Source organism: Salvia miltiorrhiza, chromosome 5 (assembly GCF_028751815.1).
Source record: "Salvia miltiorrhiza cultivar Shanhuang (shh) chromosome 5, IMPLAD_Smil_shh, whole genome shotgun sequence".
Classification (NCBI taxonomy): Eukaryota; Viridiplantae; Streptophyta; class Magnoliopsida; order Lamiales; family Lamiaceae; genus Salvia; species Salvia miltiorrhiza.
Genome location: NC_080391.1, coordinates 13,050,412 through 13,069,344, shown reverse-complemented (window position 1 = coordinate 13,069,344; position 18,933 = coordinate 13,050,412). Strand labels below are relative to the sequence as shown.

Here is an 18,933-nt window from a genome sequence, read left to right as displayed (position 1 = left end):
CTCAGAATTAAAGTTGATATTTGTCATGGGGAACCAAGACGATAAGATCATAAGAGGGATCCCACATACAGCTTACACAAGGACCACAACCTAGCTGGATTTTCAAATTATGCATCACCTCATTATTTATCCCACACTCACTTATCTTATTGATGGTTTGATAACCGCAAAAGGATAATCGAATCACGATGACCCAAGTATTTCTAAATGTTACCCTCTTATATCTCCACGTAATAATTGTCTTGATTTCACCACATCTTTATGAAATACTCCCTATATCTATCAATAAATGTATGTCTTGATTAGAAAGTAAAAAGATTGTATCATGATAAAGGTGAAATGAGAGGTAAGACAATTTTTTTACGATAAAATTTCGACCAGAGAGCGTTTACTTTGTAGGATTAATATTGATGGATAAAAATAATAAAATTAATATAATAAATTGAATCTTTGAGATATTCTAAGGCCCTTGATTATTTTCATCATTTAAACTAGATTTTTTTTTTGCCTATTCATGTCCCATTGAAAATATGGAATTGAAGTAATCCTAATATGAAGGATAAAAATACTTAATCATACAAGCACTGGCGGAGCTATGTAAGGGCTAGGGTGGCCCAGCCCCCAAATTAAAAAAAAATTATTATTATTTATAAATAATAATAATTCAGCCCACTTCCAATTAAAAAAAATATATTTTTATTAATTTGATTGCATTATTTTTGTTGGCTATTCTTGGTTCTGATACTATTTTGTGTTGCGAATTATGCTTATGATTAAGGGGTGGTTAAAACGAAGCTGTGATAATTAATTTTGTATCAATTCTTCTATTTGTTGGTATTCTTTGCATTTTATTTAATTTTATAAACATATATAACTGATTAATGAGTGGATATATGACAGTTTGGTTGTGTATAAAAAGATTTTTTCAACAATTAACAATGAGAAGATATTGCAACGTTTTCAATCAATGAATACACGTCGAAGTCAATTATTATTGCTTTCTCAAACGAAAATAACTAGCTCACTGAGTATTTATTCTTAAATTATTAAGTAGAAATGTCTAAAATGTACGAAATACCTAAAAAAAAAAAAACGGAGGCTACCGCCCCCGAACCCCCGTATAAAAAGTTCAGTCTCCCTCAATATAAATTCCTGGCTACGCCACTACATACAACTATCAATCATATAAAGTAAACGTCTTTTTAGAGGAGCTTATAAATTGTTTAAAAATTTATTATTGTGAACACTTTGAACAAAATGTATAAGATATTAAATGATTTATAAACTGTTTTAAGGAGCTTAAGCAAAACACCCTTGGTCGAGAAGACGGAGTTTAAAATTTAGAGCAAGTAATAGAAGTCATTAGCATGAACCAGTAATTAACATCATCTCTCGACTTTTTTTTTATATCCCTTGGAAGCTGGGGTCTTTTATTCATCCCAACAAAGAAACAAAAATGGCGGAAGTGGCAGTTGCGTCGGCGTTGAGTGTAGTCCAGATCATTATTCCTTTCCTCACCAAATCCAATCTCACTTTGAATGTGAAGAAAGATGATATCGAGAGCATGAAAAGGTGGCTTAGATCGATGCAGGCTTTCATGGAAGACAACTGTGGGCGTGAAGGGAGCAAGAGGCAGCTAGATCTCGTCGACAAAGTTAGGAAAATCGCCTACGACATCGAAGATGTCGTTGACGACTTCATCCTTCACTCGCCGCTCTACACCTTTCACCATTACACCATCACTCGCAAGATTCACGGCGCCCTCCACGACATCTACCATCAGTTTCCGCTACGCAGAGTCTCGGAGAAAATAGCAAGCATCAGAAAGGAAATAGAAGAAATCATGTCACAGAGCGCTTTCAATTCCATTAATACAGCTGCAGCCTCATCATCAAGCTCAACAAACAGATCTAGAGTGAGTCCTCTTCTCCTCGACGATGAGATGGTTGGCTATGAAAACCCAAAGAAAGAATGTATGAGGAGATTGGTGGATGAAGAAAAGAGGCTACTCACACTAGCCCTAGCTGGTCCTGCTGGTTCTGGGAAGACTACGTTGGCCAAAAATGTTTTCTGGAAACCACAGATTCAGGGACAATTTGATTGCCATGCTTGGGTATGCGTGTCTCACCACCCTGATATTGACAACATATTACAGAATCTGCTAAAACTGCTGTGCAGCTCCAGGAAGGAAGCGTTTCCAGCTGATGATGGCTCTACTTTGCAAACACGGCTGCAGAGATACCTCGCCGGGAAGAAGTACTTAGTTGTTCTTGATGATATTTGGAAAGACCAAGATTGGATGGATCTCAAGGATGCACTGCCCGATTCAAAACGTGGCAGCAGAATAATTGTCACCACTAGGTACTCAAATCTCTCCTCCATTGATCATGTATGTAGCTTACCCGGTCTAGAATCATTGGACGAGTGGAAACTCTTCCGCCGAAGGGCCTTCCCCAACGGGCAATGCCCTGCAGCGTTGAAAGAGATTTCCAACAAAATTTTGACAAGATGCGAAGGGCTGCCCCTTGCGATTGTGGCAGTAGCTGGTGCACTCGAGCAGAAACCGCAGAGTCTGCATGAGTGGGAGAGATTTCACTATGATCTTGGAAGTGGAAGCCGGAGCAGCTCCAGCCTTTTCCCCATCAACAACGCTCTGCAGCGCAGCTACATGGACCTCTCCAGCAGCCTCAAGTGTTGTTTCTTGTACATGAGCATTTTCCCCGAAGATCACTCCGTGGAGCGCCGCAGGTTTATACGTCTCTGGGTGGCTGAACGCTTCGCAGTGACCACCGATGACCAGACAGCTGAGGAAGTTGCTGAAGACTATCTTAACCAACTCATCCACAGGAACTTGCTTAATGTTTGCAGCTGGGATATTGATGGTCGACCTAGAAATTGTCGGGTCCTCAACCTCGTGCTCAAGTTCATCATCCGAAAATGCAAGGAGGAAAGTTTTTCATCAATTTTTTCCAAAGACAATACCAATCAAAATCTAAACCATAAGATTCGGCGTCTGTCTGTCCACGGCAGCTGCCAGCTTTCCGCGGAAGAGGGTGATCACTTTGCTAGTGTCCGTTCCATGTTTGTGTTTAGGTGTGTGCCTCTTTCTTTGGTTAGTTTTTTCTTCTTACATAAAATTTCTAAGCTAGTGCTTAATGTTTTTAATTTCCAGGGAGCTTGATCCCCCAAATTTTGAGAAAGATCTGCGAAAGCTTAAGTTGATCAAAGTCGTAGATGTGCAAGGTGCGCCTCTGAGAAAATTCCCCAAGGAAATCACCCGTTTCACCCTTATGAGGTATCTGAGTTTTAGAGACACCAAAATAGATTCTATTCCCAGATCCATAGAGAAACTGTCTTACCTTGAAACCTTGGACCTGAAACAAACCGATGTGACAGAGCTTCCGCAAGAAATATCCAACTTGCACAACCTCTGTCACCTCTTGGTCTACAAATACAACGTCAGCGATTACGCAGCGTTCGACTCCGTCCAAGGTGTCAAGTTGCACGAGGGAATCAGCAAATTAACAAAGCTACAACATTTGTCCCTCGTGAAGGTCGGCCCAAATGGTAGAATCCTGAAAGACTTGAAAGCATTGACCCAACTAAGGAAGCTAGGAGTGACGGGGCTCAAAAGGGAACACGGCAAACATCTGTGGGCAGCTGTTCAATTGATCAAGTGTCTGAAAACTCTCAAGATAACCTCCGATGCAAAGGAAGAATACATCGAAATGGAGGAGGAGATGCAGCATCCTCCCATGACCCTCGAACGTCTATATCTGAGAGGGCGCTTGGAAAGGATGCCGAGATGGATCGGCAAACTGGATAATCTGCTGAAGATTGGTTTGATGTGGTCTCAACTGAGCGAGAGCCCTCTAGACACTCTGAAACGACTCCCATATCTGACGGAGCTTGTGCTGCTTGATAGCTTTACTGGGGAAGACTTGATATTTGAAGCTTCAGGTTTCCAAAAGCTTAAGAATCTGGTAGTGGAGGATTTCGCCAATCTGAATATGATCAAGATTGAGAATAAAGCAATGCCTGGGCTTAAGCAATTAACGCTTGGTAGATGCCCTAATATTGTGACGATGGTGTTGGGAGTAGAAAGTCTCAGCAAGGTTGAAGAGCTGACTCTTTACGACATGGCCGAGGAGTTGATAGCTCGACTTAGCATCAATGGTGAAGATCGCGATTGGGTTAAACACATTCATCTCATTCATTCATACACTCTCAGAAATCACGTTTGGTCGTTTCACAATCTCTCCGATCCTTTTTCTTTCTCACATTGAACCAAAACATTGCTCACTATGTTTCCTTGTAAATGTGTATTTATCCACATTAGTGTGCGTTTACTTTGATGGATAAATTTATCCACGAAAAAAGATGGATAATAAAAATTTATGTCTTTAAATATCTTCTTTCTTTTCCAACATTTGACACAAATATTTTTTCTTCCTTATTTTCACTTCAAGGATAGATAATATTATCCCTCCAATTTTGGAGGGATAATATTATTTGAAATAGTGAAAATACCGAATGGGCAATGTAAAATACCGAATGCAGTGCAAACATCTCCAACGTCCAACGGTTCTGTAGCGCTATTATTTGGAGTAGTCACTACAAAAAAAGGCCTATTACCGACGGCATTTTCCGTCTATAATAGGGACACGGCGGCCGGTAAATACATTACCGGCAGCATTATCGGCGGCAACTTGCCGCCGATAATGTCCTCATCAGTAATTCAATTACCGGTGGCGAGCATACGCCGCTGGCAATCACCGGCGGCCGCGTCGCCGGTAATGTCGCCGTTAAAAGGCGGAGAATCGTCGGAGAATTACCGGCGGTAAACGCCGCCGCTAATTACCGCCGGCGCCACCGTCGCCGGTAATGTTGATTGGACGGCGGTGGCGATCTCGCCGATCTATGCCAGATAAGAGGGATCAAATTTAAGAGAGAAAACTTAGCTTTTGTTTCTGTTTCTTCATGAAGCACAGATCCTCCTTCGGGTGGGTTTTCAATATATCTCTCTTCTGTGCTAATTCGAAGAAATCGAACCAGATAAGGTAAGAAAACCTCGGACCTAGCGACGATTGGTGCGACGTCGATCTAAGGTCGAAAAAGAACAAGCGACAGCCAGCGGCCTGAGCAGAGGCGGCAAGTGGCGTGAGGGAATCCTTCGAGAATCGCCGGATAAAACACTGACGATCGGCTAATTTTAGAACGGAAATTGCTCGCCAATCGGAGGATTTATGGAGATTTCTGGGGATTGTTTATGGGGTCCTCGATTAGGGACTGATTGAGGGAGTGAGATTAAAATGCTTCCCATCTTGCAGATCAGGAACGTGGATTGAGGGCTTTTGCAGACTTTACAATTGGAATCGAAGCATGATTTGGAGAACCAGAAGAAATTCAGATCGGTATGTTCAAGGATGATTTGGTGGCGGCGGATGGCTAGATTCAAGTCTGGCGACTATGTTCGCTAGAACTCCGAGGTGGTGGTGTCGACGGAATCACTGAAATTACTGTAATCCCGAGGTGGCATTGTGGCTGACCTTAGAATCGGCTCTCTTTCTATTCCCGAGGTGGCATTGTGGCTGACCTTAGAATCGGCTCTCTTTCTAATACCCTTTTTTGAATCGGCCCTTTTGCTAGTGCTGGCCTCTAGTTGAAATTGGGCTCCAGTTTTTTCGCTGAGATCTCCCGAAATTTGGGGCGGCGGTGAATCTGTTATATTTTTTTTCCGATGCACCATGACCAGAAACAAAATTCTCACGTGTTAGCCCGATTCTTTCCCACAGACGGCGCCAGTTGATGAAGCAAGATTTAACACCTAATAATAGAACATATAGAAATATAAGATAACATGAGAATTTAACGTGGTTCGGTCTTTAAAGATCTACATCCACAGAAGTTGCCCGAATAATTCCACTCTTTTTAGAGAGAAGTTTACAATTACAAGTGAAGTAGTCAGAATGAATCCCATTTTCCATGTACAAGAGTCCTATTTATAGATGACTAATTGGGTCTAACCCTAAAGCCCCAAAACAAAGAAATGAAGCCCAAGTTGATGGCAAAGCTGGCTCTCGGCAAAGCTGGCTCTGGAAACGCTGGAATCCGGCAAGGCTAGAATCCAGCAAGGCTGGCTCTTAAAGCGTTGGAATCCGGCAAGGCTGGATACAAACCCCAAAGCTAGCATTTTCATGGATGATCCGGCCAAAGATGGGATTTCCACTGTGTACAGCGATGATGCATATTTTACTCCTTATCAGTCACCATGACAGGAGCTTCAAGAGAGTAGCTTGCGGTTGAATACCCCTCCATTACTGAAGCAGACTTGGAAATCTCCTCCAATAGCCTAGCTTTGCCTCGAGTGATAATACCAATGTTCTCCAAAGTGATGTTTAGGGCAGCACTTGAAGCTTTGTTCTCCATTTGAATTTGCTTGAGTTGTTGTTGGTGAAGAGGAGAGATGAGAGGTAGAGAGGTCCCACCGGGCGTGCCAAAATTTGTAAACACAAATTTTATTGTATTCAATTTAATGAAATACAAAAATGTGTACAAATCCAAAATATATGGATTGAGATTAATTTGTTGCGGGTTGCGATTCTCTACTTTAATCCGCTGATTCTCCTCTTCAAACTTCTTCAAATCCTTGGAGGGAAATATAATTTCTTGATCTCCTTGAACTTGAACGTTGACTTGAATTTGATTTGATAACGTCAATCCAGAGGGCTTCCACCTTATTTCTGAATCAAACATTGACTTGGATGAATTTGATGAAGAACTCTTTGATTTTCTTTGCAGAACGCCTTGATTGTTGGAGATTACTTCGTTGTAGAGAATTACTCCTTCAAAGCTCTCAAAATGATTTCTGTTCCTTTTGACTCCACAAATGATTCATATTTATAGGTGAAGAATGTAGTGGGCTGGTGGGCTTTGGCCTATCATGTTGGGCTTTTAGGGCTGAGGTGGCGCGATTTGATTGGCTCCTCAAGATTCATATTTATCTACATAAAATATTAAATATTTTATGTAGATTTTTCACATGTCAATTTTTAACTGGTCAATAAATCCACATAGTCAATTATTAATTATATATTTATTTAATCTTGAAATTATATTTAATTTAATTCTATAATATAAAATAAAATATACTATAATTTCATATTTAATCTATAATTTTCACACAACAAGGTTTAATAGGCTATAAATTTAATGCCTACATTATCTCCTTAAATTCGTGGAATCTACCACACAACCAACCAATTAAAACAAAACCTAACTATGTCAGATTTAATAAAGTTGGTATTTGTCATGGGGAACGAAGACGATAAGAGGAAGCCTACATACAACTTACACAAGGACCACAACCTACCTGGATTTTCAAATTATGCATCACATCATTATTTATCCCACACTCACTTATCTTATTCATGGTTTGATAACTGCAAAAGGATAATCGAATTACGATGCCCCAACTATTTCTAAACGCAATAAATTTATGCAGTCACCCTGTGGTCACACACAATCTAATTTAATAGAAAAAAAATTTAATTTAATTTAATTAATTTATTTTTTAAATAAAATAAGATTTAATTATTTTATTATATTTTTTGTAATTTCTTTTGCATCTTTTATTTTTAATTTATTTTTAACAAAGAAATTATAAAAAAATAACTACAATGTAAAGAATACAATAAAATAACTAAATCTTATTTTTATTTTAAAAAATAAATTAAATAAATAATATTTTTTTCTATTTAAATAATTTGTAGATGGCCACAATGTGACTATTTAGCATCACTCTTCTTCTAATGTTACCCTCACGTAATAACTTTGTCTTGATTTCACCACATTTTTATGAAATACTCCCTCTATCTATCAATAAATGTATGTCTCGATTAGAAAGTAAAAAAATCTATTGATGACAAAGGTAAAATGAGAATTAAGACTATTTTTTTACTACAAAATTTCGAAATATAATATTTAGAGGAACTTATAAATTGTTTAGGATTTTATCGTAATTAACATTTTGAAAAAATATATAAGATCTTAAACAACTTATAAACTTAAACAAACACCCTCTTAGATGGGAAGAGATCCAGTGTCCCACAATCTTATGTGTGTCATTGTGTCTCATGCTTATATCTATTATTTTAAAAATATTTTTTTATAAAAATAAAAGTACATCACTTTGAATTTATCAACATATTATTAGCTAATAAAAGTGAAATTAAATGATAAAAAATAATTATATACCCTAGATTGATGGAATAAACCCTAGTTAATAATCACAAAATTAAACTAAAGCATATAAAATTAAAATTGAAGAAAATATATATAAGAAATTAAACAAAATTGAAAGTGGGACACAAAGTGGGATATAAAATGTGCACTACAAAAAAATCGCTAATTACCGACGGCAAAATGCCGTCGGTAACAAAAGACAGCCGCCGGTAAATAGTGTTACCGGCGGCGATGCCGGCGGCAAGTTGCCGCCGCTAATCGACTCGTCGGTAACGGCGTTACCGACGGCGATCGACCGCCGCCGGCAATTAACGGCGGCGCCGCCGCCGGCATTTCCGCCGGCATTTTTCGCCGTTGAACGGCGGAGAGTTGTCGCCGGAAAATTACCGACGGCAATTGCCGTCGCTATTTACCGGCGGCGCTACCGCCGTCGGTAAGCCCCACCGGACGGCGGTGGCGCACACGCCGGAGTTGTTCAAGGTATTACCGAGGGCAAAATGCCGTCGGTAATTACCGACGGCATTACCGACGGCATTTGCCCTCGGTAATATTTTTAAATTTATTTATTTTATTTTATTTTATTTATTTATTTATTTTAATGTATATCCACAATTTATTTCCGTATTTATACAGTATTGCATAATTTAGACGAACTTCCCAGTCGGTCACCCATCTTAGTTGTGCTCTAAATCAAGCACGCTTAACCTTGAAGTTCTTTTCGAATGGTCACCAGTACAGAACACTCGTATTATTGATATATATAGTATCTATTAATTCATTTAAAGTCTACTTCAATATACAATATCATATATATTCATAACCTTATAATATATCGAGATGATATACAAAAAATGTTGCTAATTACGGATTGAGCTCGTTTTCGTTCTTATTTTTATGTCGGAAAAATATTAATTAATTAATTTATTATTAATTTTCGATTTTTTTTTTATCAATCTAGTTTATACACCATTCATAACCTTAGTGTTGATTGATGAGTGAATCACTAATCAAATTAACATTCTTAAGTTATAATTATAAGATTTTTACCAAGAATCTTGAATTCTTAGTAATAATATTAGATTAGGGATGATTGATGAGTGAATCACTAATCAAATTAACATTCTTAAGTTATAATTATAAGATTTTTACCAAGAATCTTGAATTCTTAGTAATAATATTAGATTAGTGATGATTGATGAGTGAATCACTAATCAAATTAACATTCTTAAGTTATAATTATAAGATTCTTACTAAGAATCATGAATTCTTAAGTAATATCTTACATTAGTGATGAGTGATGAGTAAATCACTAATCAAATTAACATTATTAAGTTATAATTATAAGATTCTTACCAAGAATCTTGAATGCTTAGCTAATCTTGGATTAGTGATGAGTGATGAGTGAATCACTAATTAAATTAACATTCTTAAATTATAATTATAAGATTTTTACTAAGAATCTTGAATTCTTAAAAATAATCTTGGATTAGTGATGATTGATGAGTGAATCACTAATCAAATTAACATTCTTAAGTTATAATTATAAGATTCTTACTAAGAATCTTGAATGCTTAGTAATAATCTTGGATTAGTGATGATTGATGAGTGAATCACTAATCAAATTAACATTCTTAAGTTATAATTATAAGATTCTTACTAAGAATCTTGAATTCTTAGTAATAATCTTGGATTAGTGATGAGTGATGAGTGAATCACTAATCAAATTAACATTCTTAAATTATAATTATAAGATTTTTACTAAGAATCTTGAATTCTTAAAAATAATCTTGGATTAGTGATGATTGATGAGTGAATCACTAATCAAATTAACATTCTTAAGTTATAATTATAAGATTCTTACTAAGAATCTTGAATGCTTAGTAATAATCTTGGATTAGTGATGATTGATGAGTGAATCACTAATCAAATTAACATTCTTAAGTTATAATTATAAGATTCTTACTAAGAATCTTGAATTCTTAGTAATAATCTTGGATTAGTGATGAGTGATGAGTGAATCACTAATCAAATTAACATTCTTAAATTATAATTATAAGATTTTTACTAAGAATTAAGAATTCTTAAAAATAATCTTGGATTAGTGATGATTGATGAGTGAATCACTAATCAAATTAACATTCTTAAGTTATAATTATAAGATTCTTACTAAGAATCTTGAATGCTTAGTAATAATCTTGGATTAGTGATGATTGATGAGTGAATCACTAATCAAATTAACATTCTTAAGTTATAATTATAAGATTCTTACTAAGAATCTTGAATTCTTAGTAATAATCTTGGATTAGTGATGAGTGATGAGTGAATCACTAATCAAATTAACATTCTTAAATTATAATTATAAGATTTTTACTAAGAATTAATCTTGAATTCTTAAAAATAATTTTGGATTAGAGATGATTGATGAGTGAATCACTAATCAAATTAACATTCTTAAGTTATAATTATAAGATTCTTACTAAGAATCTTGAATTCTTAGTAATAATCTTGGATTAGTGATGATTGATGAGTGAATCACTAATCAAATTAACATTCTTAAGTTATAATTATAAGATTCTTACTAAGAATCTTGAATTCTTAGTAATAATATTAAATTAGTAATAATCAATGTTTAAATTTTCACTTGTATTTCAATATATATTTAATTTTAATGTTTTTGTATTATTATCTTTGATCAATTTATTAGATGATAAATGAAAAAATATAAAAAAATATAAAAAAAATTTAATTACCGACGGCATTTGCCGTCGGTAATTAGCATCTGCCGTCGGTAATTAACGGCGGCAAAATGCCGTCGGTAATTTTGGCCGGCCGGCGGTGGTGCTATCGCCGGATGGCACCGGCGGTGGTGATTAGCGGCGGCCTCTTGCCGCCGGTAATTACCGACGGCAATTGCCGTCGGTAATAAATAATATATATTTATATTAATATATATTTAAATTAGTGACGGCGTAGCCGCCGCTAATTAGCGGCGGCCGGTTTTGCCGTCGGTAATGCGCCGGTAATAGTCAAAAGGCGGGTCGCCTTTTTTGCCGCCGCCGTGCCGTCGGAAATTGCCGGCGGCGCCGCCGCCGCCGGTAATTTTCGTCGGTAATTACACGTTTTTTTGTAGTGGTGGTACACTGAATCTCAATCCTTCTTGGATCATGTTTGGTTGGTCGTTTATTAAGGGGTTGGAAAGAGATTCAATTAATTGAATCCATTATTTGTTGTTTGGTTTGAGTAATGAGTTAATCATTACCCTTATTTGAGAGTAATCCTATCACCCAATTTGTTACCCTTCAATAGAGGATAAATAAAAGAAAGAAATCTCTTACTAAAGATTCATTTCTATTATTAAACCAAACATTCAATAAAAAATAATTCTTATTACAGTTTCTCTCTTATATTTGATTTCATTCCCTTTCCATAGAGTCGGTCCTTCCATTAGGCAAAAGGGGTAAGGGCTTAGGGCCCCCCAAAAAAGTAAAGCTTAATCATATTAACATTAATAATAAAAAAGAAATTCTCTAAGTTCATTTGATCTACTTCAATATTCTAGTGTATTTTTCAAAAATAACGTCTTTCTCTTTCTCTCCGACTCTCGCTTCCGTACTCTATTCAGAATGCTCCATCTCTTCTCATTCTCTTATATATCGTAATCTCTCTCTCTCATTCTAATAGTGGTCTTATGCATTGATCACGAGGTATTAGAAAAACTTGATCTTGAAGAAATTGATGATTTTGCTTCTAAAAGAAAGTTAAAATTAAAATTTAAATTATTTCACCTTAGTTTTCTAGTTTATTGCACTTTATAGTTAATGTTATAATTATACAATTATCTCAAATTTGCTGCAAATTGAAATTTCAATTTTTAGAGGGGGCCTTTTTTTATCTTTTCACCTAGAGTCCCCAAAAAATATCAAGGCAGGACCTATATTTTCATTCTTCTACTTGAACCAAACGAACACTAAGTTGAGAAGACGGAGTTTAAATTTAGAGCAAGTAGTACTAGTCATTAGCATGAAGTGTCAATCGGAGAAATTCACAAAGTAGTCCAGCAATTAACATCGTCTATCGACTTTTTTCTTATATCCCTTGGAAGCTGGCCGTCTTTTATTCATCCCAACAAAGAAAAGAAAAAATGGCGGAAGTGGCAGTTGCGTCGGCGTTGAGTGTAGTCCAGATCATTATTCCTTTCCTTACCAAATCCAATCAGAAGGATGATATCGAGAGCATGAAAACATGGCTTAGCTTGATGCTGGCTTTCATGGAAGAGAACCGCCGGCGTGAAGGGAGCCAGACGCTGCTAGAATTCGTCAAAAACGTTGGGAAAATCGCCTACGAAATCGAAGATGTCGATGACGACTTCATCTTTCACTCGCCGCCCTACACATTACACCATCACTCGCAAGATTCACGGCGCCATCCACGACATCTACCATCAGTTTCCGCTCCGCAGAGTATCGGAGAAAATAGCAATCATCAACAAGAAACTTGAAGAAATCAAGTCGCAGAGTGCAACTTTCAATTCCATTAATCCAGCTGCAGCCTCATCAAGCTAAACAAACAGATGTAGAGTGAGTCCTCTTCTCGTCGACGATGAGATGGTTGGCTATGAAAAGCCAAAGAAAGAATGTGATGAGGAGTAATATGTGTAAAGTTGAGAAATGATATAAATTAGAGGAATCATCATCACCGGAAGAATCATGCTGGTCAAAAGAATCATTCTTACCAGAGGGATTTCATCCATCAGAGACAACTCACCCACCAGAGGAATGGCTTTTGCCAGAGAAGTCCTCCATATCAGAGAAGTCCTCCAAGTCAGAGAAGTCCCCCAAGTCAGAGAAGTCCTCCACATCAGAGAAGTCCTCCAAGTCAGAGAAGTCCTCCATGTCAGAGAAGTCCTCCATATCAGAGAAGTCCTCCGTGTCAGAGAAGTCATCCACGCCAGAGAGATCACCTCCATCAGAGGGATCGTCAGAAACACGGAAGACTTCCCGCGTAAAGATGAAATTCCGGATATGCCCTTCGACCACGCCAAATGCATGCGCTCATACCAATTTTACCATTTTACCCTTCCCTGTACTCTATAAATAGACCTCAGCTCATGTATTACAATTACGCTATCATATACTTTCAAATACAACAGCTAATTTTCCTTTGAGCTCCTGTTTTCCGATCGCTTCATTTCACTCTTTCCGATCAACTTTACTAGGTATAGTCCACGTTTTACATCTTATAGTTTAGGTGTTGGTTCTTAATTCACCAACTGGCGCCGTCTGTGGGAAGGCTACTGAATTAAGACGTGAGATTATGGTCGCCGGCGTACGCAGATCTGCAATTCCAATCGGATTTGTGGGCGTCGGCACCGATGGAACCAATAATTCGAGCACCCAACTATTTTTGATCGGTTAATTGTGTTTTCTAGGTTAATATGTTGCTAATCCTGCTATGATTTGCGTTGATTTATGTTTTTGGTGCATGGGGAAAGGTGGCGACGGACATAAGTTATGAATCGGGGAATTTTACGTTTATTTACCGTTTGTTTGGGTTAGTTGTTTACGGACGAAGGGTTTCCTTGTGGAATTGATGTTTTCTTCACTGATCTAATGTTTTATATGGGAAAATTGTGGTGTGAGGCTCTGTTTTGATTATGTTGGGTGCTTTTTTCTTACGGATCTAGTGTTTTGCATCGATGAACGGTGGATTGACCTTTTTCTCCGGTATCCTGGGTTTATGCTGTTAATATACGGGTGTTTTACATATAAACGTGATAAGTTGTAGATGTTCTTCATGTTTTCTTCAATAATCTTAGAATTGCACTAGTGGTTGGTCGGATACTATCCTGTTTTTGGTAGGCGTGGGGTTTTTATTGTTGATTCAGGGTTTTGCGCCGATAGTACGTCGATTAGCATTTTGTTTCTGTTATGATTGGGCTTGTGTTGTGGATCTGTGGGTGTTCTTCGCTTGAAGATGATAATTATCGTTACTTCCCATGTCTTGGCAATTAATCCTCGTTCTGTATTGTTGAATCGGAGGGTGATAGTCTGTTGCAGGTGTTTTTCGTTTAAGGGAGGGTATTTATCAGTGTTTGCCACATTTCTGTGGTTAATTTTCGATTTCGATCGGTGAATTGGGGAGTTATGCTCTGTTCCTGTTATATTGGGGTTTTTTGTTGCGGATCTATGGGTTTTGCATCGATAATGTGTTGGTTATTACATTGTCACTGGTTATCCTGGTTTGTTGTCGTTGATGCGGGGGTTTTACCTCGATAGTATGATTAACACTTTGTCTCTGTTGTGGTGGGGTTCATGCTGTTGATCTGCGGATGATCTTCACTTGAGGGAAATAATCATTGATGTTCTTCATGTTTTCTTAAACTAATCCTCGTTTTGTGCTTTGGTTAACGCATCATGTTGCTAATCTGGCTGATTGCCGTGATAATTCTAATTGCTTGTAGGTTTTGCTGTTGTTACAATGCATGACTGCGTTAATTGTAGGTTATGATGTTCCTTTCCTTACGTGTCTCTTATTTATCTATCATTTCTAACATATTACGCTAATAAGTTTGTTGATGATTACCCTGTTTTTGCCTATCTTTGGTTTTCCTATTTTGGTTCTCTGGTACTCTGTTTTCTCTGCCGGACATTGGTGTGGGTTCACGGGGAAAACCGCCGTTATGCGGGCTCTGTTTTCTCAATCTATACCCTGGGTTTATTTCCCGGTGTATAGAGTTATTGCGTAGGGAATTTTTTAACGGTCTCCGTACCGGTAGCCGGGATTTCTTATTGGATTTCTTATATCGGGACTCCAATCGGTAACGGAGGGTTTATTCTTTCGTCGTTGGGACTGTTTCTCACTTTGTTTATGTGTAGGTACCATGGGATCCTCTGATGCACACCGCAACCTAGAAAAGGAGTTCGACTCCGCTGCGCTCACCACTGAGGTGCCTACCTCTTTGTTCAACAACTTGCAGGGCAACACAACCTTCGCTACGCCACCTGGATTCCCCGCTGTCTCGGCTATTCCGCTGGTGGGATTGAATAGTAACTTCCAAAGGTCTGCGCTGGTGACACCAGGGTCAGAGGTGCCGAGCTTGGCCCCCACATCTGGTGGGGGATCGATTAACTTTGGGCTGGCAGAGCAGATGATGGCCTTGCTCAGTTACGCTAACATGCGCCAGGCAATGGGAACTCCGATGCTGTCCATCATTCCTACTGTAGCTCCCCCGGTTGGAGCAGCAAACCCGCAGGGCATTGAGGCCCCACCTCCCGCTGCCCAGGAGGCAAACACTTTGGCAATCAACAAACAGGCTGCGATGCCTCTGGAAATTCAAGGGGACCTTGCTGACAGGGAAATGGAAAGAAGACCAGAGGGGAGCCGTGTCAGGCTCAACAGCGTTGTTAGAAAGGAGAGGGTTGACGAGTCTGATAGTCAATCCATCTCCCTTGTGTTCGAGGAAGAGAGGCCAAAGGAGAAGGCACGATTGAAAAACCAAGTGTCCCAGCTGAAACACCAACTCCAGGACAGGGAACAAAGGTCAGGAAAATCACACCGGGTAGAGAAGTCCCATCGATCAGAAAAATCGCGCTATACAGAGAGATCAGAGGAACAGGAATCGGGGTATTCATCTGGCAGACCTGAGTATAGAATTCACAAACGCCATGCTCGTGACGCACCCAGGGACAGAAGGGAGCAGGGGAGGCATATGGGGGACAAGAGGGCTAAAACTTCACGATTTCACCCCGCCAGCAACCGTAGTCCTTTCTCTGATGATATTCTGGCAGATACCCTACCCAGAAGCTACAAGCCCATTTCACTGGATTATGATGGCACTACCGATCCGGAGGTGCACCTCAATCGGTTTGAAGGGTTGGTCACGTTGCATATGTACACGGAGGGCATCAAGTGCCGTATCTTTTCAACTACTTTGACCGGACCGGCTCAGTTATGGTTTGGGATGCTTCCCCCGAATTCCATTCACTCTTTTGAAGATCTGCAGACTCGCTTCCTACGACAGTTTGCGAGTTCGCGGAGGGTAGGAAAGTCAGCCCTTTCGCTGATGGATATCAAACAGGATCAGGGTGAGACGTTGCGGGAATACACAGCAAGGTTTAATCTTGCCGCTCTGGAGGTGCCAGAGGCAGAATCACAAATCAAAAACTGCGCCTATGTCAGAGGACTCAGGCCGGGGATCTTCTTCGACGAATTACAAATCCGACCAGCAAGGGATTTTGATGACATTATGGCAAGGTTGCCGGGCTACCTGCAGTTGGAGGACGCCAAGATGGCGAGAAAGGTGGAAAATGATAAGCATAGGGTCAAGAAAGTCGAGGAAGCACCTGAGAGACAGAGGCAGCAAGATAGGGCCCCATTCAGAGGGTTGCCCCCGAGGGTGCTACCACCACAGGGAGGAACGCCGTCCCATCAGCAACGCACAGTGAATGAGGTTACACGATTTACTGAGTACACGCCCTTGAATAAACCGCAAGAGGAAATTTTCCATTTGATAAAGGATCAGCCGTTCTTTCGGGCACCGGGAACCTATCGGACTGGGCCGCCACAGGAGGGGCCTAATACCAAGTTGTGTGAGTATCACAATTCTTTCGGACATTATACGAAATACTGTGGACATCTTAAGCACCAATTGGAGTTGCTGGTTCGGCAGGGATACCTCGACCAGTTCATCTACAGAGGAAATGAGGGTCAGAGGCGGAATGATCAGAGAGATCAGAGGGATCAACGAGATCAGAGGGATCAGAGAAATAACTGTGATCAGCGACAAGAGCAGGGGAACAACAGGGATCGTAGAGAAGAGGCAGAAAGGCAAGTACCGCCTCCCCCTTACAGAAGGGAGGTGCATATGATTTGTGGGGAGAACGGGATGCCCACATCAAATCGGGCTAAAAAACAAGTCGTCAGAGCAGTAAAAACGGGGTACTATCCTAAAAGGGTCATGGAAATTACGAATGCAGCAGAAGAACCTGCAATCACTTTTGGAGCAGAGGATATACGCACACTGATGTACCCGCATGATGATGCGCTGGTCATCACGGCAGACATTGCCGGCTGCATTATTCACCGTATTTTCGTAGATTCGGGCAGTGCTGTAAACATCTTGTACAAGGAATGCCTTCAAAATATGGGAATTAACGCTCATATTGAGCCGACAAATGCCCCTCTATTTGGGTTCAGGGGAGAGATGGTCATGCCTTTATGGTATGTAGAGTTGCCGTTGATTCTTGGCAGTACAGTTGCAGGCAACAAAACAAGGATGGTACGGTTCTTAGTGGTGGATATGCCTAAACCCTCGTACAATGTCATACTCGGCCGGCCTGCCTTGACGACGTTCAAGGCGGTTATCTCTTTGTTTCATCTGAAAATGAAGTTTCCCATCGAGGGTGGAAGAGTGGGAGAAGTTTGCGGCGATCAAACGACATCAAAAGCATGCCACGTGCAAATGCTCACACAGTCAGCGGGGCAGAAAAGGGAAAGACGGACAGAGGGTTCGGACGCCCGGAAGAGGGGGAAAGTGGGCGAGGTGCATGCCCCAGCGGAAGAGCGCCAAGAGTTGGCGGATTTATTAAAAGACAGAGACTCCACAGAGAAAACCACGCTGGTGTCTACTAGCGATGTTTGCAACATGATCGAACTATTTCCAGGGAAAGAGGGTTTCCAAACAAAGGTTGGATCTGCCATAAGTGATCAAGTCAGAGAAGAGCTCATTGGCTGTCTTCGGCGAAATGCGGATGTGTTCGCATTCAGCACCGCAGACTTAAAGGGAATTGATAGAGAATTGGCAGAGCATTGCCTCAACGTGGACCCTAAGGTTAAGCCGGTGAAATAGCGGACAAGGAATTTTGGGGCTGAAAAGGATGCTGCAATCAGAGAGCAGGTCTATGAGTTACTCAAAGCCGGGCATATTGTGGAGGTGCAATATCCAGAGTGGATCTCAAACGCGGTGATGGTACCCAAGAAAATAAACACTTGGAGAATGTGTGTGGATTTCAGAGATTTAAACGCCGCTTGCCCAAAGGACCACTATCCTCTGCCGAGGATTGATCAATTGGTGGATTCTACTTCAGGGTGTGCCTTATTATCCATGATGGATGCATACCAAGGATATCATCAGGTAAAGATGAACAGGGGAGACATCGCCAAAACAGCCTTTGCCGTCTGTTGTGGAGTATATGGATGGAGAAGTATGCCTTTCGGCTTAAAGAATGCGGGAGCCACGTATCAGCGAAATGAAAGAAAAGTTCATGGAATTTAAGCTCGAACAGATTTCTCGGGAGGAGAACACGAAGGCCGACCTACTGGCACGCATGGCCAGTGCAGTAGAACAAACTTGGAGTGATGAGATCATTTTACTCTGTGATGCCAGAGAGATGGAGACTTCGCAGGTGTTCTCGGTAGAGATCAGGGATGATTGGCGGGCTCCGATCATACATTTCCTAAAGACAGGGGAACGGCTAAGCAGAGAAACCAATCAGAGGGCGCGTTATGAGAATTACTGCTTAATCAATGATCAACTCTTCAAACGATCTTTCACTCAACCTCTGTTAAAATGCTTATCGCCAGAAGAAGCTAACTTTGCTCTGAAAGAAATTCATGCAGGTTGCTGTGGTGGGCATACGGGATTTCGGGACCTTGTACGCAAGATCATCCGGGCAGGGTTCTATTGGCCTC

At 39.9% G+C, this 18,933-nt stretch overlaps 1 protein-coding gene across 1 annotated transcript; it reads left to right on the top strand.

Moving 5' to 3' along the window:
• The first annotated feature begins 1,306 nt into the window (after positions 1-1,306).
• Positions 1,307-4,410, top strand: LOC130986124 (disease resistance protein RPM1-like). Its single transcript, XM_057909410.1, has 2 exons — positions 1,307-3,093; positions 3,173-4,410. The coding sequence occupies exons 1-2, from the start codon at positions 1,457-1,459 to the stop codon at positions 4,284-4,286; spliced, it is 2,751 nt and encodes a 916-aa protein (XP_057765393.1). The 5' UTR covers positions 1,307-1,456; the 3' UTR covers positions 4,287-4,410.
• The last annotated feature ends 14,523 nt before the right edge of the window (positions 4,411-18,933 follow it).

Bases quoted from the DNA above. Each gene is read 5' to 3' on its own strand.
- LOC130986124 (XM_057909410.1), top strand. From the start codon at position 1,457: ATGGCGGAAGTGGCAGTTGCGTCGGCGTTGAGTGTAGTCCAGATCATT. The intron at 3,094-3,172 runs GTGTGTGCCTCT...TTTAATTTCCAG, and splicing joins CGTTCCATGTTTGTGTTTAG to GGAGCTTGATCCCCCAAATT.